This window comes from Solea solea, chromosome 6, assembly GCF_958295425.1.
Source record: "Solea solea chromosome 6, fSolSol10.1, whole genome shotgun sequence".
NCBI classification, from domain to species: Eukaryota; Metazoa; Chordata; class Actinopteri; order Pleuronectiformes; family Soleidae; genus Solea; species Solea solea.
In genome coordinates this window covers 19,484,499-19,510,088 of record NC_081139.1, presented here as the reverse complement: position 1 = coordinate 19,510,088, position 25,590 = coordinate 19,484,499, and the positions used below count along the sequence as shown (strand labels likewise).

Here is a 25,590-nt window from a genome sequence, read left to right as displayed (position 1 = left end):
TAAGATGTCACATTACAGTTGTTTACTTGCATTCCTGTATATACAAATGTGTGTTGGAATGTTATGCTTGATTTATTTCTCAGAGAAGCCAAATGAGCCGACTCAAATGTGGGTATAAAAGGTGAATTCAGTTTGTTATTTGCCAAATAAATAACGATATTTTTTATTTTCAAACAAGTTTTTGAAAGATTTGACAGGTGGTCTATTAAATGTGTACATTTCCCTCCGTTTCTGTGCTTCAGGTTGTCGCCAGTCGGCGCTCTCCTCTCCTTTTTCAATCTCCACCTCTGGTTTCCTCCACGCTGCAGCTACGCCTCCCTCTTGTCTGTGTCTCAGCAGCAGCAGCAGCAGCAGCGTTGAGTGTAGTAGTAAAATCTGCCTTCCTCACAGTCAGCTCGCATTTTGTGTCACCGTGTCACCGGGAGAAGAGAAGAGCGACAGACTGCTGCTGCGCGTCCGGGCCAAACCAGTCACTAAATCCACGCGACGCGCCGCTGCGGGCAATGACATTGGCGCTCTGAAGTGGGAATACACGAGAAAACGCAAAAATGACGGTGGACTTTGAGGAATGTATCAAAGATTCACCCAGATTCAGGTGAGACTGCTTCTCTCTTCATCACAGCGGTGCGCAAAAATGGCACACCTTCTTTTACGAATGATTTTTTCTCTCTGACACTGAAGGTTTTCCTCTCGTGCTGAATATGTTCCTACATCAACAGGGTAAATGTGTCTGAATTCACCCATGTGCTCAATGATAGGATGGCGGTTTTAGTATTTTGGAATCTGTTTTTATCATTATTTTATTAATCTTTTTTGATTAAATCTCCCTAGAATATGTACATGTCAACATTTGGTTGATAATAAAAATGAAATAAAACGTGTGTTTTGTCTGTGATAAGGCAGACATGTGTATGTGGAGCTGATTTTTCAGTGTGGTTTGTAACGTTGTGAGAGGAGGGACAGTCAAGCACATTCAGGGTCCATTTTCTGGAGTGTGAAAGATGTCAGTGATTTACATGTTTTATTCAAACCATCTATTAAATATCACTCTCTTTGAGTCCCTGCTTACAACACCAGAGTGTTTTCATGATCCTTGCGGGTGTATGAGTGAGTGTTTGCATACATGTTAGGTGCAATCTCCTCATGTATTCATGTAGAGGAGGCCCTGCAGTCACCTGGTGTGTCTCTGAGGTGCAGCAGCAGCACCAGCGGTGGTGGTGGTGGTGGTGATGCTGCCTGACTCTCCCTGCAGGGATGGAGTTTGTATCCTGGGCATTAATCCAGCTGTTTGCTCCTTTGCTGCCTGCTGGAGCGTTGTACCCACACTCAGTCCACGTGCCAGTCTGGCTGCTCTGCTGGGCAGCAGGTCGGTGGGAAACTACAGTAGATCCTTCAGGCCAGTGATCTCCCTTCTTAATGTCAGTTAGATGTGCAGCAATTTTGTGATCAGTGTGTTGCATCGTATGAAAAGAATGTATATTCTGTTTATATGTAACTGGTGGTGTCTGATGTCTAATTTGGTTTTCTTAATGTCATGTATACACACTTAGTCCGACTAAAATCGAGCTAGTCTTAGTCGGACTAAGATACTGGATAATGCGAGTCGTAGACTGACTACTTGTTGGCGTTCTGCTTATGCAGCAAAATTTCCTCCCCAGTCTTTGACCCGGACGTAATAGGAGATGACTTATAAACTGCTGTACAGTTGCCGGAAAAAAACACGGACTATAGTTTAACTACAAGAGTAACGATTAACATGTACTGCACGTACAAAACATTCAGAACCACATCATGATTCATCTCCCCGTCCAGCTCGCCGTTCACTGTTTGTTTTTCTGTGATGTAAATGTCAACAGGTTACTGATCCAATACTAGCTTATAGAGAGATGTAGCCACACCTACGGAGGCGGAGTCAGGTGAACACAGCCAACAAATTGATTTTTGCGGATGTATACTCGGACTACGGCCTTAGCTCGATTAAACTGTGCATGCAAACGTACGAGTGTTGTTTGTATGTAACTGGTGGAGTCACACACTCTAGGTTGTGTTGAGCGAAATCGTGAGTCCCAAAGTCTGGGTCGGGACCCACAGATGGGCCGTGGGAGATTTTTTTGGTGCCACCAAACTAATTTTCTGAATTTTAACAACCTTGGAAATTATTTGTTTACCAAGGAATTAGTTTATTTTAATAGTAGTATTATTTGGGTCCTTTGGGCATGCCCATGGTCAAGTGGAAAGGGAACTTGGTGTGTAACTGTAAAGGTTGTCAGTTCGAATCCCCACAAGGTACCCAATCCCCATTGTTCATTGTTAATTGGACACTCTTAATTGATCCCAGTGGGTTGCTTCAGGAAGGAAATCCGGCGTAAAAGTATCTGCCAAATCCTTTGTGGCAACAAGTATGTGGACCCAGTCCATAATTTAAAATTTTGTATGCTTGTTATGCACCAATGACACAGAACAAATTCCTTGTATGTGCAAATCGTACTTGGCAATAAAGCTCTTCTGATTCTGATTCTGATTCTGATTCTGATAAACTCTTTTGGATGCATTCTCCATTTTTTATTAAATGAATAAAGCCAGAGAAGAGACCAGTTGCCTGACACGTTGCCTCATACGTCTATAGATTTTAACAACAACGCTTCCTGCCAAAATGGTGTTGTTTAAATCCGAATTTGCATGACGGGATTCTGTGATCTGTACTGGTGCGTTTCACTTGTAATTCAAAGTTCTGAGTTATTTGGAGGAGGTTTTAATTTGAGCACTCCTCAGTTTGGATTTCCATCTTGGAAAGTTGGAGCAACGTTAGCCCCTAAGATGGCTGCTACTCGTTTTCATAGTAAAAACACCCTGCTATTTTAGCTGTTCATTGCACTTCTGACTTATTTGTGTCCCAATAAATCAGCTCTACACATATTCCTGTTCAATATTTATCCGTGGACGTGTTAAAACGCTTTGTGTGTGAAATCATAAGAGCATTGTTATCGACTGGTAATGCTAATCGGCTAACAGTGGCTAGCCTGAGATATATTATCCTTCATTTTTCCCCTCGCAATTAGATATTTATTCAAAATCTTTTAGCCCTAGTTCATATTATGTTTTTTTCTGGCTGTTATCTCGTTGCTTCCCTCTTCCTCTCTCGGTCCAAACTCTTGTCCTGTTTGCTGAACTTGACAAATTTACATGTCCACAGACAAAACTACAGTCAGCGATTTAGAGTAAGCAGGCAGACGAGTGTGGCAAACAAAGAGGAGACTGAGCGAGCGAGACAGACGTTCATCTGGCTGCTCCTCGGTGCTGGTGAATGGCCGGGAGATGGAAGGTCACAGGAAGAGAATCAGCGCACATTCAGACACTTCCCCCTTTTTATGCCTGGTTCACTTTCCCATGAACTTTTGAGGGAGTGTTATTTGGGAAAATACCGTCACTGTAAAAAAAAGAAAAAAGGGAAGCTAATGTGTCGTTAAATTGATTTTACAAGCAGCAGGGAAAGTGTAATGTTGTGTAATACAGTGACGATGGTGACGGTGAGAAGAATAGTTTCTGTTGCAGACACGTATGTGATGATTTCAGTGAATCTGCACACACACACACACACACACACATCACTCCGTCAGTCATGACTCTTCTCGCTTTGATCATGATGTTTACTCGCAGCATGAGTGACCTTGTTTTTCATGTAATATTTCCCAGGTTTTTGATCATATTTCGACACATTGATGTCTTCACTGTGGTTTCCAGCCGCCGCGGACAGTCTGCTTGATTTTTTTTCCATCTGGTGATTTGTGTGAAGTCATGGTGTCATTTATTTCTGAATTTCTCATCATATATGATTAAATAATGAGTTTAAATGAACCACATTAACTCAGTGAGCAAAAACGCATATATCTTCTGGCACCGATGTAAGAGGATGCTTGTCCCTGTCCTAGTCTTTATTCATTCATTCATTCATTCATTCATTCATTCATTATCTACTGCTTTATCTTCCGCACGAAGGTCAAGTGGTAGTGGGAGCCAATCCCAGTTGACATAGGGTGAAATGCGCGGTCACAGCCTGGTCACCAGTCCAACACAGGGCTAACACGTTCACAACCATCAAATGTTACACCTACAATTTACAGTGTCCAATTAACCTCTTGCTGTGAGGTGTGAGTGCTAGCCACTCGGTCACCGTGTGGCACAGCACCTGTATATCCGATGGATATTATATCTTATTGGCAACATAGCAGTGGAAATCAGATTTATTCCAGGGAGAAGCTGCTCTCACTCTTGAATTCCGTGTAATATGAATAGTATCTGTCTGAGGATGAATTCAGGATGGATTGGGAGCGTTCAGACCTGAACTTAGTGTGATGTGCTTGTGATTTGATCACTGAGATGAAAAAGCAGCCGTGAAATCATTTTGTAAAGGCATGTGACACATCTAAGTCCATAAAACACAGAAGGTGTAAGTCACACTCAAATGACCTGGGGGTCACTGAGCATCTAGTCTGGTCAGGAGGGGGTCGATCACTGAAAAACACATATGTTCAGTGAGGGTGGCTGATATCAGGATACCATCATAATAACTCAATAGCAATATTTATGACCATATTTTACATTATTTCAAAATAAAAGTTAAATTGTTTATGTCCCACCCCCTGGTTTGGGTCATAGCAAAGATGGAGACATTTTGGTTCATCACAGGTTTCTTTCCAAGACAACTCCATCATCCAACTGTTACCTAAAAATGATTTCTTTATGTCTTCTATGATTATTTATTGCAGCGGGGTCCCAACTTTTTTTTTAACGAGGGCAAGATTTGATAATGTGAAGATTTCTGGTGGCCAATGGTCTCTCAGACCTTTTTTTTGTTTAACGTTTTATAATAATTACATTTTCATTGCCATAACTATCCTTTTTAAATGACAATGTAACCTAATCAAAGCCACCCAGGAGTGGCTGGAGCAGTTCTGCTGTCAGTGTTTGACTTGTGTGTCAGGAGGACACAGTCATGGCCAGTCTTGTCTGTTTTCCCACAAATGGTGCACACACACACACACACACACACACACACACACACACCCTCTCACCGCAGGTCCAAACTTGTGCCGGTGCTGTAAGTGTGTATACATGAGTGGGTGAGCATGTGAAGGAATATTTAAGGTATGCCTTCGTATTGCGAGCGCTCTTTCACACGTTTTCTCTTCACTTCCATTTCTCTTCTTCCCGTCCCTGCTCTGTCTTTTATTCGTCTGTCACCGGCTGCTTTCATTCCTTTCACAACAATGGAAGGACACCTGTGCACCGGCCTGGAAGTTGTTGGTGAATGGTTGTAATCTGATTCTTATAGTGAAAAACAATGATTGTATACCTTTTACTGGTGTTAGAATTTCCACACCTATAGTTAAGTGAGGTTTTCATTCTGATGTGTTTGCACAAATTTACACTGAGGTCATCACTATAAACCAAAACCACTTGACTTGAAGGAGATCCTTTGATAAGCAGCGCTGGGAGCAACACATTACTGTAAATGTTCCATTACATTACTGTACAATTATCGTAAATAACCCTGTAGTCAATGGTCTGCTGGTCCCTAAGGGAAGCATTGCACCGTGTTTATATTTAGTGTCTTCATTCACTGTCATGATATGAGTATTAATATGCTTATGTGGGTGTGAGCTGTTGCTAGGCAACTGCTCCCCTATAGGAGACAAGTGAGAGCTGAGAGAGGACAAGGACAGGAGACACTGGAGCGGCAACAATTAATCTATTATCAATCGATTACTGCCTTAATCACCATTAATCCATTTCATTGGCAGCTTTTTAAAGGTGAATATGTTATGGTTTCTTTGTTCCTTTGTGTCCAGATCTATAGAAACCCAGAAAAATTAATATGTTTGCTTTGTGGACATTTAAGGACGCTGCCACTTTGAGGTTTTTTTTTCCACCATTTTATGACATTTTATGGTCCAATCAATCAGCTCATGGATGATTCAGGAAAGTAATAACCTAAGAAACGCTGTCATTATTTTGAATTTCCAATATGAGATGGCTGTGTATATGTCAGTATTTTCTGTTTTAGTACATTTTAGATCGATCATCAGAATGTATGTTAAACGTGTTAAGGCCATGGTTCTCAAACCACAGGTGGAATGGAGTTGAGGAATTTTAATTGGAGTGCGTAGAAAATGTAATAACTAAATAAATAAATAAAATAATATTAATAAGAGTCACATTATCTCTCGCTCCATCTTAATCTCATGTCACTATACCAGTTTTTGAAGTATATGTGAGGAAGAGAAGGATGATGAGAGAGCAAATAATCTGATTGGGAATAAATCTGCCTCCTGTGAAAAGTCTGTAGCTGACTTTGCTCGGCCTAATTACACCACTGTATTATAACGTTGGCGATAATGGTGTTACAACAGTATTAAGGCATTAACTTATGTTGAAACCCTCATTAACTGAGAATTAAGCAATAGTTTAAGGCAGATTATGATATGTTGTTATTTGGTGTGACACAAGTGATATTAAAAATTTAAATAATATAGAAAGACCTGTTTCTGGATTTAAACTAAACTGTCGATATCTAATATTCAGTATTTAATTGTGTCATATGTCAAAGGAAATACATATTTTGCCTTTTTGTCTCAGGTCATTGAGTGTAGTTTACTGACGTGAAGAACCAGCTGCACCAGTCTGCTTCTATTCCACCCTCACACTGTACATATGTATATATATATATATATATATATATATATATATATATATATACATATATACATATATATACATATATAAACCCACAAAAAAAAAAATATATATATGTACACACACGGTATCCAGACTGAGAGTCTTTACTGTGTGTCAGCTTTATAAACCAAATTAACAGCAGCGCAACGCAACCAAATACTCAGAAAAACTCAAATAATCAGGTGTCATTAATTACCTGTTGGACGGGATGTGGTTGTGTAACCCTGAAACACATTCAGGTCTGAACCTGAAATTGTATTCGTACGTTATAACAATAAAACAATTTCATCACTCCAGGTTTGAGGTAGCGAGAAATGCCGCGTTATTGTTCCATTATAAAGAAATGCAGGGACATATTATACCATCTAATCTTATCCGGTTGCAGTCCAGACGTTCTGCACCTGTCTTACCGTATACCTCCTCTCTGGTTACCATGGTTACCTGCAGAAAAAAAACTAATGAGAGGTCACAGCATGTCAGTTTTTAATAGAGTAACCAAAATAGACTGAGCCATATTTGTTGCATTGTATGCTTTTAAACAACACACAAGTCAGCAGAAAATCTTATACACTTAATTATGAAATTTAAAGAGAAAAAGAAACAACGACAAAAAGGTCAAGTGTGGTTGAGTAAGGTATTGATTCCCAGTGATGTTTGTTTCTGTGAGCCAGGCTTAGAGCCTGAGGCTTGCTGTCACTAATGACGTGGCTGCCGTCAAGAAATGAAGGAGAAACTGATTTCATTTGAACATTTGAACTTACTTATGGCAGCAGTGGATCAAGAAATGTTATTAGTGACAGTTACACTTAAAACCACACAAACGTCTAAACTAATCTTATAAAATGGAACAATTCTGAAAACACTTAATAAAAAGAAGCTTTTATCCCTGCCATTTCTGGTTTCCCTCATTACTTTAAAACAGAGCCTCAGTTATTGGCAGATTAATGTGCTATGTGATGCTTTAGATATCTTTAGATATCTGTCTGGCGCCCTGCTTTCTATTCCCCACCTGCATCATCATCATCATCATCATCATCATAACCTACAATCCTTTTAGACACGTCACCACTTTGATTTGTCTGAGATAATGAGTTCTTTTTCTTTTTTTTTCTGGTCAAGTCGCTTGTGAAATATGTAAAAATCAACCAGGCTGCCTTTTCTAGTCAGAGGAGGGGAAGCAGAGAAGCCGTTGCCATGGGTGATGATGAGTCTTTTGATGGGCCTGGCATCCACACAAGTCCCCGTCTCACTCCAGGGTGGGTGTGTGCGTGTGCGTGTGTGTGAGACAGAGAGAAAGAGAGACAGACAGGCTAATATCTGTCCACTTCATCACAGCTCCATACACAGCTGCTGTGTGTGCCAGAGACAGACAGAGACAGACAGAGAGAGTACAGTATCATTATTCACAGTGTGTAATGGAAAGACACATGGTCACCTTGAGCGAGTGCAGATTTACAGTAGAAAATAAATTGTGATAAAGTGCAGAATAAAATTAGTTGTTGCTAGAGAAGGTCTGACTCTGATGTCCTGTGTGTTTTGTTAATGTGATGACGCCTGAAAAGTGTCCCAGTCTCATGACGATGGTGTGAAATCCCAGCTTTTACCTCATCACCTCAATGTGAACATTCCCTGTCACAATTATCCAGACTAAAATAATTGACATTCACAATATTAATGCAAAAATTGTAAAAAATATGCTTCAGGGCTGAAACAATTACTCGATTAATCAATTACGAAATGAACGGTCAACTATTTTGATAATGGAGTTGGGTGTTTTTTTCAGATTTTTCAGCTCCTTAAATGTGAATATTTCCTGTTTTTTTTTGCTCCATGTAACAAAAAAAATCATTAAAACTTAATAATTTTTGGTTTGAGAAAATTTTTCGGACATTTTGCATTTGCATCATTATAGTTTTTTTTTTTTTAAACAAACGTGCGATGGCTTCATTTCTGTCACTCTCATTATGTGCGTATTTATGTTACTTTTAGAGCTGGGGGAGAAAACTGGATGAAATCAGAACTGCATTGTTGTTGTAATTACTCAGGGTTCCACAGGTTCTGCATAGAGGTTCTGCATGGAACTTTAAACAACAAATAAATCTATTTCTCTGATGACAATCATCATAATAATCGAAATTCCTCACAATTCACTTGTTGTGAGAGCTTTTTAAACTCTGTGTCTCATCCCTGTTCTGGAGAAAATCTCTCTCACAGTCACCGTGACCCTCTTTGACCCCGACTTTGGCAGAAGAGCGTTCAGACAGATTCCAGACCACTCACTCACGTTAAGTTGCTAATGTCAAGACACTCATTATGAGCCACTCTCACTAATGCATCCATGTCCACAGGAGATGCGCTGGTGACGGAAACAAACTAACCCACCGTCCTGAAACCACTCTCCTCTTACCCTCCAGACATGGAGACCCTACTTTCACCAGTCCTGCTTTTTGTTACGCTGAAGATGTCCTGCTTCAGAATTCTGTCTTTCCTTTAAACCGTTCACTCTCAGCTCCTCCATAACTGTTGGAAAACATCCTATTGCAGCGAGCTAATCTCTGACATTTGGCCCTAATCTTGATGGATTTGCCCCCTGAGCAATAGATTATTTCTTTGAAGCTATAGGAAGGTCAAACAATTTATTTCTGCTTCCACAAATGGGAAAGATGTATTAACATTGGCGTAATATTTCTATGGTGGGTTTAATGCGTGAGCTGAAGTTTATAGAATTATTTGCATTCTAGAGATGGTTGGATTATAGCCTTGGAAAATATTTAATCTGAGTTAAAAGGGCAAACTGCAGTTGTTGTAATTGAATTGCTTATATTCTCCCACTATACTGACATTTGAGTTGTAGTTTATATTCTGTGTTGTATGTGTTTTATGTGTGTGTTATTTTACCTGTAACTGGGGAGTTGTCTTCGCCAGGTCTCCCTCGTTAAATAGTTCTATTTTAGGGGAAATCCTGGTTTAATAATCCCTAAACCGATAAAGAAAGGATAGCATAGTGTGGCTTTTTTGTTTATAATCTGATTTAGCAAATATGGCAAATTTTCTGTTCAGTAATTGTTGCATTGTGACAGATACTGTATATAAGGGGTGGATTTTGCATCACTTTTCCTAACTTTTATGTGGTAACTCACTTTCTAACGATGATCATCGTGACCTAATTTGCATTCATACATTCATCTATGTTTATGTTGTGTTTTTATGTGCTATAAAAGAAAACATGACCCAGTCTCTGAGAGTGAGTAGTCTTGTCCATTGAATCAGGGCTACAACTAACTAACTAACTGATTATTTTCATAAACGATTAATCTGTTGACTATTTTCTAGATTAATCGAGTACCGTAATATATCAAATGAACAAATATCTTGTTAATAGCTACACATGTTTGTATGATGTGTCAAATCAGGTTGACGATGATACTGTGGATGTTTTTTTGTTTACCTGTTGACGGCAAGAAAAGGACATTTAACCACCAAGTGACCTTTTCAACTCTTCTAAACAGTACATGTTGTAAAAAGACAGCGTTGGTAGAGCATCAGAGCTTGTAAAAATATGTGACAGCCTCCATCAGTGTGTATAAATATTTTAGTTATCAGTGTGTGTGTGTGTGTAAAGAGAGAGAGAGAGAGAGAGGCCTCAGTGGAGTGTGTGAACCACAGGAAACAAGTCTTTCATGTTTGAAGCCTGCGAGAATGTGGCCACTAGATTTGGGGCTGCAGCATTTACTGTATGTGCTGCATAAGATTCTAATTCTAACAAACAAAATACGAAAAAAACATCCACAGTTGAAAGACGGCTGGTGAACAAAGAGGAGGTGAACAAAGGGGACGGCCCCACCCATGTTTTTCCTGTATGTGTGCACTGAATTAATGCTCCTGATAACAAAATGACGTCATGGACACATATGGCTTAAGTGAGTTAGAGCCTGATTGTTTCCCTGCTCACAAGTCTGTCATGTATTTAACAAGAAAAAGGTGAATCTGATTTATGGCAACAACTAACCGTTATTTATATAGATTGATCTGACGGTTATTTTTCTCAATGAATCGATTCGTTGTTCAACTGATGTTTTGTTTTATCCACAAATGAAGAATGATGTATTTGTTATGAGGAGCAAATAAACCAGGCATTATTGACATTGAAGCAGCTGAAAAGTAAAATAACTTGTTATGATTATTAAAAAACAACAACAATTTAAACCAAATAGTTGATTATTAAAGTAGTTAATCCAGCGGCGTCATTCATAAAGATGATCGGTTCGCATGTCAAAAGAACAATAAATAGAAGATTTGAGAGGACATCTTAAAGGCGACATAGAATGCTTGTATCACACATATATGTTAGTTATGGAGGTCTACTTACATATATTAACTTGTTTTCATGGTTAAAATCCTCCTAATCGCTGCAAACGAGCCGATCAAAATATCTCCTCACTGACGCTCTCGTCAGCCGCGCTGTTTCAGACCAAAACCACACCCCCAGAACCAGGACTGTGTTGTGATTGGCCAGCCAACGAGAGCTTTCCTACTGTACTGTGATTGGCCAGGTACCTGGAAGTGACGTAATAGATAGGCCAGCTCTCAGATACACAGCTCCCCCTCTGGCACGGTGGATGTTCTGCATCTCAGCAGCTACAACGAGACTAGTTCTTCTTCTTCTTCTGAGGTTGAATGTACGCAACCGGATGTGCCCGGACTAGTGCCCGCACCGGGAGGCGCTACGGTGGTAAGAGGAGTGGTGAGGATTTCTGATGACGACATCAAACTACGGAAGTGCCGATCCGCTTCGCAGAGCCCAGGAAAACAATACAACACTATTTTCTCAGCAGTGGCTGAACTGTTTGTTTAAACGAGGTAATGACGCAGATACACACACAAACGCAGCGTTAATTGGAGCTTCCGGTCTATGTGGGCTTTAAGCATTATATAAGAGCAAGTGAGTCATCGAGAGAGAATTGAGAGTGTGAAAAAGATATTTCTGGGTGTTTCATGTGAAATTCAGCTTTTAATCCAAATTATTTTCACCAGCACTGCCTTTGGAAATACAACTGCTACAATCAGATGCAGAATATTTATTTATTCATTTATTTTAGGTTACAAAGAAAAAAATCATGTTAAAATTTGAGGATTATAACATTTATGTTAATGTAAGCCACAAAGACATAATGCATATTGGAGAGAAGTCATTTTATGCGATAAACGGTCATTTAAAGCTACAGTGTGTATAGAAAAACCCACGATGGTTGAACTCCAGTTAAAACACGATTAACTCAGTGTAATCTGATTGTATTAATGAGACCATTCAAATGTTTTGATAAAATCTTTGGCCCCGTTAATGACGTTTCTTCTTGTTAATTTGGTCTGGTTTGCATTTGTGCTGCACGTGTAGCCTACACTGTAAAAACTGATGTAAAATAAGCCCAAATTCTGGGCTACATTCCGCCTAAAAAGAGAAACAATCTTGTTTTGCACTAGCAAAATAATCACATTCTAAGAAAATAAAACCTATATATTTCTTTGTTTTAATAAGATATTACAGCTTACTTTTTAGCTTTAATCACAAGCAACAAGCTGAAACAGAAGTACAATTCAACCATAAACTGTAAAATAAGATTTGTTCCGTATTTGAAAGATACGTGTTCTGTATTGAACAAATAAGGAACGCGCTTTGTTCCTATTATTTTTGATAATCAAGTCAGTGCAAAACCATAACTCATGAACATTACGCATGTTGCACGTTCCTTATTTTCTTATCAGGAAGTGATTTTTTGTTTGTTTTAAGGCACATTACAAGCTAGTTTTAGGTTTTCTAGCCAAGCTAAATGCACTCACCCCATTAGCCCCCTGCTTCTCCTACTACTTCTTCTTGAGGTGAGTAACACTCATCTAGATTATTTTTCTTTAAACAACAACATTTAATCAATTTTAACATTAGGCTTATCTCCAGTTTTTTTTACAATATATATATATATATATATATGTGTTCACTGGCTAGCTAGCATGTGGGCTAATCATGCTGCTGTCTCAGCTGACATGTATTGTTTTGACATGTTCATAAAAGCGCATCATTGCTGCACATGGACACGTGGACACTTGCACTGCAGATTTCCTGCTGCTGTGCTACACGTGTTGCCGGCCGGGGACTTACTGTGCAACCCATTTATGAAATGGGATTATCTGTAACCACACTTTCTGATTAAATCAACGGGATGGCCTACACACCCTATTATATCTCACACACTATCAGCCTCATACCCTGGGAATCGCAACGCAATTTCACATCCCATTCCATGGTGTGTGTGCAGGATAATGCACAACTGCAGATATGGGAGTGACACAAATATGTGTGTTTGTAGTTCAAAGGAGCTGTGGCTATTATTCTCTGGATATTCTGCACAAATTGGATTTCTGTGCTTGTTGGAAATGTGTTTTTCCACTTGCCATAGATGGTTTTATTTATCCGTAATCTGAATCTGACCTTTACAGACTGTCCAACCTGGGTTATTTTAGGAGCTATGGCATAAACTAATGGTATGCTGCACAGTAGGATGCAGAAACCACATTTAAAGGTCCAACTGTGTAACATTTAGGAGGGTTTATTGGCAGAAATGGAAGATAATACCCTTATGTATGTTTATTAATCGATAATTTAGTTTATCATCAAATATTTTGACAATTCATTCATCAGTTTTTTGTGAAATTTCTTATCTTAAATGTGAATATTTTCTGGTTTCTTTGCACCATAACAAAGAAATCATGAAAAATGTAATCAATTTGGTTTGTTGACAAAAATAAGACATTCAAAACATCATCATTTCCAGGATTAGTAAACACTGATTGACATTTTTCGACATTTTATGGACCAAACAAATACTTGAACATTATCAAAAATTCATCGTTTATGAAAATATGAAGATGACATACACCTGAAGATCATCACACCGTAATCATTTTAAAAGTTTTTTAATGAAAATGAGAATGACAAACAATTAATCGATTATGAATGGATTACTAGATTAATCGCCAACTCCATATAACAAAGAAATCATTATAACTGAATAACTGAGATCATTTGAAAACATCATTAGTTCCAGGTTTGAGAAAAACTATCAACATTTTCTGACGTTTAATGGTTACTTGATTAATTGAGAAAAGAATCGACTGATTATTCGATTATTAAAATAATCGTTAGTTGCAGCTCTAAAAATGACCATTCCCTCGAATATAGTGAATCATATTTCAATCACAATTTCATTCAAAATAATTGCAATTAGATATTTATTCAAAATTGTTCAGCCCTAATGAGAATTAAGATTTTATTGCCATCACAAAATTGAGGACAGAGAATTTAAGGACAGAGTTTTAGTATGTGGTTACCTGGAGATTCATGATGTCTCTACTACTCTAGGAATGAATGAATGTCTATTCATTGTATTTCGGTTATTATTCATATATAACGTAAACATCAATCGAGATCATCATCAAAATCAAGAAAATCAGAAATGTAGAGAAAATACATAAAACATTGCACCTATACAATTATTGTACCAGTCTTTCAATTAGCATTATAAGCTGTAATTATTTTACATTTCAAACATTTTTGAACCCCAAAAGAGTTTCCCACAATTTCAGTTCATCGTTGAGTTCTTACCCCCCTAACTGACAAACATCTGTATTTCCTTTATAATCCTTTTAAATTATAATTTCCTTCTCTTAGTTTTTCCCTCGCTAAGTGTTTCCCCAAATTTCGACACAGTATGACATATAAGGCATTACCAGTGAACAATACAATATCCTACTTCCAGTCTGATAAACTTCAGCCATGGTTGATGATGAAGAGAAATAGCTACTCCTCCTCCTCTCTTCTCCTCCAGTGGAAATATGCAGAATTTCAGAAAATTGGTCAAAAATGATCCCACAGGGCCTTAGACGTGATAAACGCAAGCAACAAATCACATCCTGTTCAGTGTGAGTGTACAGTTAGAATGGAAACGAGCCATTAACTAAATGTGGTGCAAAGCATGTGTTCTCTTGCTGGGATGCATGTATTTAGTCAGGTAAATCTAATAAACTACACTAATCTAATTACATGCACCTTCGGTAAGAGCCTTGCTTTACAGCGTTACAGTTTCTTATCTTCATTCGTCCTCACTGACATCAGTACTTGGCCGGGAGTTTGTGAAAGTCCTGCCAATGCCGGTTGAAAGTCAAATCAAAACTATTAAGAAAATGTCCTGCAGCTTGTTTCTCTTCATTTTGGCACCGCACTGTCCTTGGGCGTCACTGCCAATTCAAACTCTGCTTTTGTCTTCGCCGAGCTGCGGCTTTTGCTGTTTTTCTTTTTAAGCGTGCTGTGGCAGTTACATCCTTTGTTTTAAAACACTGTCGGACAAACAAGCTGACTGACAGAGGTTAAGAGCTCATAATGGAAGCCATGTCTGAACTATGAACCCCCGAAAGTTGCTGCGGAGAGTTTGCTCCGCAGGAAGTCATTAAATCTCACAGGGGGAAACGAGCACGACTGTTTGGCATGTGTGTAATATGTGGAATGCATCTGTGGTGGCCAGACTTCAGCGCTCACTGCCACACATTTAGGCGTGAGCACTTAAAGAGCTGTTAAAACATGCAGCACCATGTGTGTTTGCACATACAGTACACGACAGGAAACCTGCTGGTGTGCGGCACATGCTTCTAACCTGTCACCGTGGACACGGTCGGTCAGTCAGTCGATGGTTTCTACTCTCACACTGCACATGAAAAGGTTTTTGAGATGAACATTGTGTTGCTCGCTGCAAAGAAAGCCCAGAACTCTCAACTTCATGGTGGCTTTTTTTGTTTGTTTTGGAAGTTTTCATACACAATTTTTCAGTATTCTGTATACAGTAGAAAGATCTGTATCAGTAAATCAGAGAGAACTATTTAAAAACTAAACTCTTCGGGGAAATACCATCTACCGTCCTCACTGCTAACACGTCCAGGTCGAGTCAAAACATACAAAAAAAAAAAAAACGGATCTGGAAAAGCCTGTTTCACAAGACAAACTATCCATCACAGACGCACACACTCTTTTGTTGTTCATGTGTTTATCGTTGGAGGATCAGGGACGGTCAAAGAAATCCCTGCCCCCCTGATGCTCGTGTGACTAACAACGTTGTGCTCCAGATATTGAGCCACAAGTGGGCGTTTGTCACCTGAACACAATGTGGGAATTAACCGTGTGCCAAGCCCTGCTTGCCTTTTTTTTTTAAAGTGACCCCACTGGTTTTACCAAGTGGCAGAGAAAATACAAACAGAGACAAGGTCTTTTCATCTGTCATCTCTATCTGCGCTCACCCTGTATGTTTACAGGCACAGCGTGTACCGGGGTACACAATCACAACACTCCACTACACTAGGTGACCTCCTTATGCCTCCTTTCACAGTGTTCCTATCAGGCATTTTTTTGATTGACCTATAACATCACAAATTAAAACAGCTATGGCTGACAACTGGGGTTCCGTCTCACTGGTGGCTAGTTCGCATATCGAGCACCGTTACGTGTCTCTCTACATCCACTAACTTTAAAACATTAGATTTTTTAAGCTGACAGAGCATTAATTCACTCTCCTCATTTGTCCGGATCTTGCCATGTTTTTCCTCACTGCTGTCTTCTTCTGTGCGCTAGCTTTCTTCTATTATTTCCACGTCAAAACAAGTGGGCAGTTGAACAAATAAAGGTGCGTTCCATTTTTTATCAAAAGTCGGAAAAGATGGAAGTGACCTCCAAGTTGACCTTGTTCCAGAGAGAAGTCGGCTTTCAGTGTTGGGAATCCAACTCAAGGGGACGCTCCAGAAGGAACTCCACTCAGAAACTCTGGACAAAAGAATTGAATTCACATGTTTCAATCAGGCTTTGGGCTCGAGGCACCTTATCTCCACTGAAGGACAATCTTTGTGGCAGCAGTTTGTTGAAGGTCCTTTTCTATTCCATCATAATTGTGTCCCAGTGCACAAAGCAAGGACAGTAAAGACATGGTTGGACTGTGAGTTGGGTGTGGAAGGACTTGACTTGACATCGAGCACCTTTGGGATGAACTGGAGCAGAGATTGTGAGCCAGGCCTCCTCGTCCTACATCAGTGCCTGGCCTCGTAAATGCTCTACAGAATGAATGAATCTGGAGGAAAAGTCTTCCAAGAAGTGTGGAAGCTGTTACAGCTGCAAAAGGGCGACCAACTCCATATTAAAGTACTGGTGTAATGGTCGGGCGTCCCAATACTTTTGTCCATAGAGTGAATGTATTTGAAAAGTCTGGTTTCAGTCTAACGTCGAGCAAACATAGCGAGTGATTCTCTCTTTGACTGCAGCAGTTTCTCACATTCGTCTTCCTTTCATTTTCTCCCGTGACATCTATCCGACAGGTATTCTTTCTACTTTCACCTTTTTACCTCTTTGCCTCGTCCTCCACTTCTGCAGTGGCGGTGATGCAGATGTGGGGATGGATATGAATCAATGTCAGCGCTGCAGCACGGCGGTGTATTGGGTTTCAGCAGGTCACCTTAGTCTGCCTGAATGTTTTCAAGCTAAATGTGGTTAGAAGGCTGCAGGAAGAGAGGGAATTATGACTGCAGGGCTGATAGATGACTGACAGGTTAGCGGAAATAATTGCTGGATGGGAGTTTCTGGGGGAGAAGGAGCACAGGGACAAAGCAGTGGGTGGACTGGAGGGATAAATAGACTCAGAGGAGGTGTTGACTAAAGGACAGAGGAAGGAAGACGGAAAGCGGAGAAAGATTAATGGTCTCCATCATTACTGTGCCGCGATCCCGTCTTGGTAACCTGCCTGATATATCACAGATTTATACACCGAATGCGTCATGAGTTGCACTATGAGCCAGAATCCATCCAGGCCTCGAAGAATGAATGAAAACACAACTCACTCAAAACAATTCACAGCAAATGATGCCAAACGGGATGTGGGAGAGGACAGAGGTGGAGCTGGGCAGAGGAAGTGGACAGATGTCCCGAGCACAGTCGGTCCCTGAAGTGACAAATGGAATAGTCATGTTTTTTTTTTTTCGCTGTCTCAGAGCTGTATCATGCAGGCGAGGAGGACAGTGTGTGTGTGTATTTGTTACCTCTTTAGGACCTTCTCTGTCATAAACACTGACCTTGTCAGGACCAGTAGTCCCCATGGAGACTATAAAACCTGGTCCTAATGAGGCAGAACCCCCCTTTTTTAAGATTTGAATTGTGGTTAGGTTAGGGTTAGAGATAACGCTTTGGTTGGGTTGTCCAAATGAATGAAAGTCAATGAGAGTCCTTAAAAGGACAGCTGCACGAACCTGTGTGTGTGTGTTTGTGTGACTCTCACCCTCTCACACATCTGGGATCCAGTCGAGCAGCTGGTTCAGATTTGTCCCAACTTTCTCTGCCTTTGTTTTAGCTCTGCTCTCTCAGTATTTTGCATTCTGGTTTTCATTGACATGCTTTTATTATTATTATTTATCAACGTTGTTGTTGTTGTTATCATTTTCAGTTTAAATGTTGTTTCTTCATCCTGTTTACTCTTGAGCCTTTTCCAACTCCTTCAATCTGTCTCTCTTCTGCCACCCACGTTCCTGTCGCCCTCGGCGATGTGTGATGCTGTTGTGGAGGAAGATGAACCGAAATGCGTCAGAAATGTTTTTTAGCTGACTTTAACTTCAAGCTGTAGTGTCTCTGACTTCTGGAGATTCTTTTTTTTTTGTTGTTGCTGTTATGGATTTATTATTCCACCTCTGTTTGGTGTTGCGTTCTTCATCGATAAGTGAAGGCCAGGCAGTACATTGGATGGAAGGCGGCGACTCTGGAAGTCCATTGGAAAATGACAATGACAATTAATCACATGAGTAAACATTTTCTTGAGGAGTTAAAGGTTTCACTAGTTTCAGCTCTTCCTCAATAAAACATGATGCCAATTTGATATTTTCATGTAGACGACAAAGCACGACACAGTGAGTGGACACCACATGATTGACAGCTAAGTACTAACCAACAGTCTTGATGAAGACTAGTAGACAGGTAGACGAGCAGAGCCGGGACTCAACCCACAAGCCTCCAGTTGAAAGACGACTCGCTCTACCACTGAGCTACTGTCGCCCCAGTAGAATTCACTTCCTGTTTGCAGTCGTGTCGCGTTACTAGTGTAATGTTGCTGTTGCCTCCATCTGTCTTGACATGAAGTGAATCACTTCCTGTGTGCAGTGTGGAAAAATATCCCAGGGGGAGTGTAAGATCTAAACACCAGTATACTGAGAGCCTTTTTTGTGTGAAGCTGATGGGCTTATACAGCGCAGTGTGAACTCATTTGACTATGGTTTGAATGCAACAGACATTTGTTTATATTTAAATGTTACACACCACCGGTGTCATCTTTTTTTTGTTTTTTTTGTTCGCACCGCGTTGAGACATTTATCTTCCGTTCGCTCCCTCACTGCATGCTCACACAGGCTTGCGGTGTGTTTGGCAGCTCGCCATCCCCCGACTCCCTGAACACAAACACCTCCCGTGATTGATTGACAAGCCAATCATCTACAGAGACACCAGGAGGAATGGAAACACTCAGAAAAACCAATGGATTCTCCTGTCTCTCATTCTCATCCGTCTTTACATTATCCGGCCCGTAGCTCTGCCTCGCATCTCTGTGGAATTCCTTGTAACCAAATGAAAACATTCCCATCTGCCGTGTCAGCAGCAGTCCCGCGCTTTTCTTGGATCCGCCGTTCCCACCCGACCCACACACACACACGCAAAATCACATATATACACCCATGCACTCTTGGACACGGGAAGCGCTTTCTTTCCATTTGTTCAATGGATCGCATACAAGTGGAAAACCTCAGAACAGCTGAAACTGCGGTCAACAGTCGATAACGCACACAGTATGTCTTAGAGCAGGAAGGACGGATGCTCAATATACCATTACTTTGGTATGTGGGTGCAGGGAATTACAGCGTGTGTCACAGTGGAGTGGACAGATGCAGCCCATCAGTGAGGTTTTGTAAGATGGATTTTTGGCCAGAGTGGAGGGAGATGAAGACTCGACAGTAAATGAAACAAGCATGACTAAAAGTTCACAGTCACTGCAACTGTAGCGGTTTACTTTGCCAAACACATTTTTCCCCCAGTTTTATGATATATGCATTAAAAAGCAGAAGCAGTATAGTAAATCTGAACGTAATAACTCTTCCAGAATAATACAACACTTGATGTATTGCCCTAACGTTTTTGGCAAGAACTATCATGAGGCCATTGATTCGTAATTCTGCCCCGCGGCCAAAATCAATTGGCTGTTTTATGGTTTCAAATGTCTCCAAATATATAATTTCAGAAGTCCAGAATGTGTTTCAGCCCGCGGCACATGTCAGCACATACTATATATGTTTGCTTTCATGAATGAAGCGCTTTGAATGTTGTCCGTCAGACGTTCAGCTGATCCATCCAGGGTCCATTTACATAAGTTTTTCAGTTTTGAATTGCATTTTAAATGTCTTATAGCAGTGGCTCTCAAACTTTTTATACCAAGAACCACCTGAGAAAATATCGAGCTCTTGAAGTAACACCATTATCACCAACGTTAAAATACAGTGATGTAAATAGGTCAACGGGTAGGCAGATTTATTCCCCATAAGATAATTTCTTCTTCTTCTTCTTCCTCACATATACTTCACACACTGGTATAGTGACATTAGATTAAGATGGAGCAAGAGATAAGGTGATAAGGTTAATTTATTTTATGTTTCATTTTCTGCACATATTCGGTAAATAGGGCACTCTAAATTTGACTATAGGTGTGAGAGTGAATGGTTGAATGGTTGTTTGTCTCTATGTGGCCCTGCGATAGACTGGCAAACTGTCCAGGGTGAGATTGGCACAGCACCCCCCTTAACTTAATAACCTAACCCACACTTCCAAATCTTGGCCCTAATCTTAACCAGTTCCTTTAGAGATGAGGTTCTGCCTCATTAGGACCAGGTTTTGCTCTCCATGAGGACTACTGTACGTACATTTTGACTGTAACGTCATACATGTTCCAGACCGCGTCTCTTTGTTTCTGTAGCTGTGTCTCTGTGTCTCAGTGTGTGGGGGTCTTGCGTAAGACCACCCGTCGAGTTAATGTAAACTAGTCTCCATTCTCTCTCAAACCCTGAACTTTCCCCAAACTTTCCAGCCAGTTTCTCATTTTTCCCGTCACATCAGTGCCTCGTGTTACGTGTCGTAACACGTGCGCTGCTGAGAGCCGTCACTGTCGTCTGACCGAGAAAATGCTGGTACGTTCAGTGAACATGTTTTCCATTGTCCTCCACTGTAAAATAATCCTCTGGTGTTGTCACCTCATCGTTAATCCCGACATTCAGCTGCATGCAGGAGTAAAAAAAAACCAGAGAAATCAGGGCAACATTGACGATTATAGATAGTAATGAAATCACAAATACAGTCTTTAATTTAAATGAGCTTTCTATCCTTTGATTTCTACATCATGGCCTCCACAATCTGTGTCCTTTCTTACTTCTTCTTGATATCCCCACATTCACAAAAAGTCTAATCTGGGTTTTGACTTTCCTACTGGTCAAAAACTTGATTAAACCCAAGTTTAATCTGGCTCTTTACATTTCTACTGGACAAAATACTGTTAAAACACAGGTCTAAAGCTCTAAACTGGTTTTTGATATTCCCACTAGTCAAAAACTTGATTCAACCCAAGTTTAAAACGTTTTTGTTACATTTCCACTGAACAGAAACTTATTAAAACACAAGTGTAAACTGGTTTTTGATATTCCCACCCATCAAAAACTCAATTAAACCCAAGTTTAAACAGTTTTTTGTTACATATCCACTGGTCGCATAACCTGTGATGAAAATTCCTGTTTCCAGTTTCACATCATGTGCATTCATCAGCCATCGTCTGCATGTAAAACGCATATTATTGTTTGTAGCAAACCTTAGTTCAGTTTTTAAACATTTCAAAATGCAAAGCTCTCTGAGTTTACTGACATTTGGAATTGTCCTCCTTTGAGATAAAATGAAGACGTGGAAACTGCAGTCACCAGCGTTTCCTGAAAGACGCGAGTGAAGTGAGACTTTAATATCACTCAGTGTGTAAACACGAGAACACTCTGATTATAGGTTTTACTCTTTAAATTTGCCCCATAAAATGTAACTTCTATGATTAGATGTAATTATAGCCAAAACAGATTTGAGTAGCTGCAAGTGGTTGAACTGGTTAGTAAAAGTATGATTAACCTGATCATAGTTATCCAATTATAATTACAGCATGGCAGAGTGAAGTAATCAGTGCTCGAAGACTGAAGCCGTGTAAGCAAATACGTCCAGAAAAACACGCAGGCAAAACTTGAGCAGTGATTCATTTCTGTTCTCAAGTCATTTAAAAATAATTTAGATTCTTATTTTATAGAATATATTCAGCTTTATATATCCTTATATACACATTTATAGAGATGTTTGAAGTTTGCACTTCCTGTGTTCTTATATTACTCACTGTCTATACTGCAAACAATATTCTATTTTTGATTATCATATATATTGTAGATGAAAAATGCAGGTTTATTAATTATTCCCTTTTTGACTGTTTTGACCCGCTGTGGGACTAATTAAAAGGCCTTATCTTATCTTTACAAAAATATGAACAATAAAGCAGATTAAATGGAGAAAAGACAAGAATTCACGCGTTAATATTTAAAAAATAACAGCATAATGTGACGGTTGAACCAAAACCAGACCTTGGGTTACTTTGTGGCTAAGATCTGATCAAAGTGCCTCGAGTGTAGTAACATGCTGCACACGATCACATAATTACTTAATGTCGAGCAGACGGCGAGAATGTGCTCGTTTCCTCTGTCTTTGGCACCGACGCTCCGTTCAAACTTGTTCCCGTGGACGAACGTGTAAAGAGACACTTGATTCTGCTGGAGTTCCACCAGAGCTGCCAGTGATAACAGGAGGGAACCTCACATCTGTGAGCAGAACGACGGTCAAATATGACACTAACTGTCACACTGTTTCACTCTGTACCCTAATAATTTGGCCAGATTATCTGCACAAAGCAGCCTAAAATTGGAAGACTCCCACGATTGTCGGAAGGGCCAGATTGGGACTGAAATCTGGCCAGTTAGCCCCAATGATGTGGGGCAGGCTTTACACTACATGTCCATTCATCACCAGATGGCTTGAATTGGTGTTGTCTGATCACGGCATAAGCCTTGGCCGAGGTCTGTGCTCTCTCCGAGTATCATACGTGTGTGTGTGTTTCAGAGTCTTACCTGTGTCACACATTCTTTAAGGAGGAAGTCACACTCTGTGCCGAGTTCAGAGCAACAGTGGCTCCTTGTGCTCAGCACAGCGGGAGGAATGCAGAGTTTAATCTCACCGGCATCTAAACCTGTCTGTATCAGCTTGTTAATATCTGTGATGCACACAGCTCTTCAGCCATATAAGGACGGCGTGCAGCGCAGTCCGGGAGAAGCTGCGATGACATGTGACGTGATTTTGTTTTGATAAGATGTCTGAAGTTCGCACTTCCTGTGTTCTTAGCAACGCAGGTTTAAACAGGTGTTTTACAGAGAGAGAGAAGGCCTGGGTCCAAATTTTTGACTGTTGCCGTTTGTTTACAGTGAAGACTCGGGCTAGTGTCTGTGTGTGTGTGGCCTGAAAAGCCTGTTTTTGTGAAGAGGTGGAAATATCTTAAAAGAAAACACTTTCATTCTGATTTTTAGTTTCTCTTTCTGGCTCTCAGCTCCAGGCTTATGAGGGCGATGATACGTAGGTGTGTTAGTCACTGGCGTCAAAGTGTGAGAATGATCTATTTAGTCAGTACAAAGTAGAAAATAGAAAATTACACCCACATCCAGTAAAAGAAGGGCACTGGATCAGTCAAAAATCTTCATAACAGTTTTCTATTAAAACTATTAATATTTAGTGTTATTCTGATTATCCTCAATAAAAAAATTAAGATTGGATTAGATTTGATTTAATGCAATTAGATCCAATTTGATTAAATTTGATTGAATTACATCAAATTAGATTAGATTTAATAGGTTTCTGATCCACAAGGGAAATTAATTTAGCTCTGGTCAGCAGCAACAAACAAGACATCAAATGTGGAAATATATTCCAACATCTGACATACTCAGATTTGTCCACTGGTGATCAGATCACTAGAGATGTGATGAGTCTGTGGGTGGTTGGATGCACATGAGGACGGAGGCAAAAGAGTCCTGGGAATAAAGTAGTTAAACACCGCAGGGAGTCTTCTTCTTCTTCTTCTTCTTCTACCTCCCCTGCTTTTCTCATGCATCTGCTTCTGTGTGTGCTGGGGGTGAAGAAGTTGCAGTTGGGGATGAGCATGAAGTCCTTAGTCATCTTACTTTCAGGAAGTTTACCCATGAGAATTAGTTTGGGAGAATCAGCAAAAGTTTGCGATAGCGTCAGCTTTCTATCCGACATAGAACCTGTGTTTTGGGAGCACTCAAATGCTATTTTTGGAGAACAGGTCCCAGAGTGAAAAACTTCCACATTTAAATATATAACTTTTTTGTTTGTTCTCCCCTTGTGTGTGTTTGTGTGTTTTTTCCAGGTACTTCTGTTTCCTCCCACAGTCCAACAACGTGTTGAAGATAACTGGACACTAAATTAACCATAGGTGTGAATGTGAGTGTCTCATGTTGTCCTTATGATGGACAGGTGACCAATAAAATGGTGCACAATGAATGAATGAATGAATGAATGATTGATGTAATACCCCCACCTCTTGCTCTTGTTGTTTGAGTCCATTCCCTCTGATGTCCACTCATGTGCTTTATAGTGTATTTTCCTCTAAATGGGCACATAAATGACAACATTGACATCATGTTCTACTGAAGAAAGGAAAGGATCTTTATTGTCATGATACAAGTGAAATTGCACAGTGACATGACGAGGTCAAACTCGAATCATCTGAAAGCCGCGATTGAGGCCATTAACTATTCAGCAAAATGTGTGCTGACATTATTAATCAAGTGAGACGTAAACAAATGTTCCCATATTTGCAGTGTTATGGCTGTTCAGTAAGCTGTCACTCAACCTGCAAACTGCGACACTGGCTGACACTTCATTAAGTGTCCTGTGTACCTAATGAAATGGCCAGTTTGAGTTTTTAAACTCTGTTTCTTGCTGTCACGCTGGTTTAAGGTATTACGGCAACAGAGCGATGATCGTGTGACTCGATGATGATGTAACTCGGACTGTATTTGTCAGAGTCAGCAGTGTGGTTTCCTGTGGAAGTCGTCGTTCTCCCTGTTCCACTCTCTGCCCTCATCTCTCAACAAGAGAGGAGAGAGAGAGAAACAGCTCTGTTCCACCTGGCCTCGGTCGCGGTTACAATACATTAGAGAGGAATTAGTTCTGTCTGCTTTGCACTCTGCAGCTTCCAGCACACTTCCTGTGGTCTGCTGCTGGAATGTGCTCAAGAATGATAAAATGATGTTACCACATCCCAGACAGCTCTACTATACCGGGAGTATTCCGAGATGTATTGTGTTTATAGTGAGTGGTGCACCCAGCGACTGTGTATGAGGGAAAATAACAGAGACACATCACATTCTGGTCAATGTTGGGCTTCATTGAGACCAGCGAGCAGGTGGTCTGGCAGCTGCTGAAGCACAGATACTCTGTCTTCTCTCTTAAAGTGAGTTCGGGGCAGTCGGTTGTAGATTGGAGCTACTAAAATGCCACCATCTCTGAGAAACAGCCTGGCACTCACTCAAGATTTTAGCCACTTAACAAAAGGCTCAGCTGATAAAAAATCTATGCCTGCTTTAATGCGCGATATCTTA

General features: G+C 40.3%; 1 protein-coding gene across 3 annotated transcripts in view; it reads left to right on the top strand.

Annotated features, from left to right (window-relative positions):
- The first annotated feature begins 328 nt into the window (after window positions 1–328).
- LOC131460789 (arf-GAP with coiled-coil, ANK repeat and PH domain-containing protein 3-like) overlaps window positions 329–25,590 on the top strand; it is a 74,268-nt gene continuing 49,006 nt past the window's right edge. For all 3 annotated transcript variants that reach the window (XM_058631575.1, XM_058631574.1, XM_058631576.1), the window contains exon 1: window positions 329–595. In XM_058631575.1, the coding sequence (XP_058487558.1) occupies window positions 549–595 (47 nt within the window). In that variant the 5' untranslated portion in view covers window positions 329–548. The remainder of the gene's footprint in view (window positions 596–25,590) is intronic.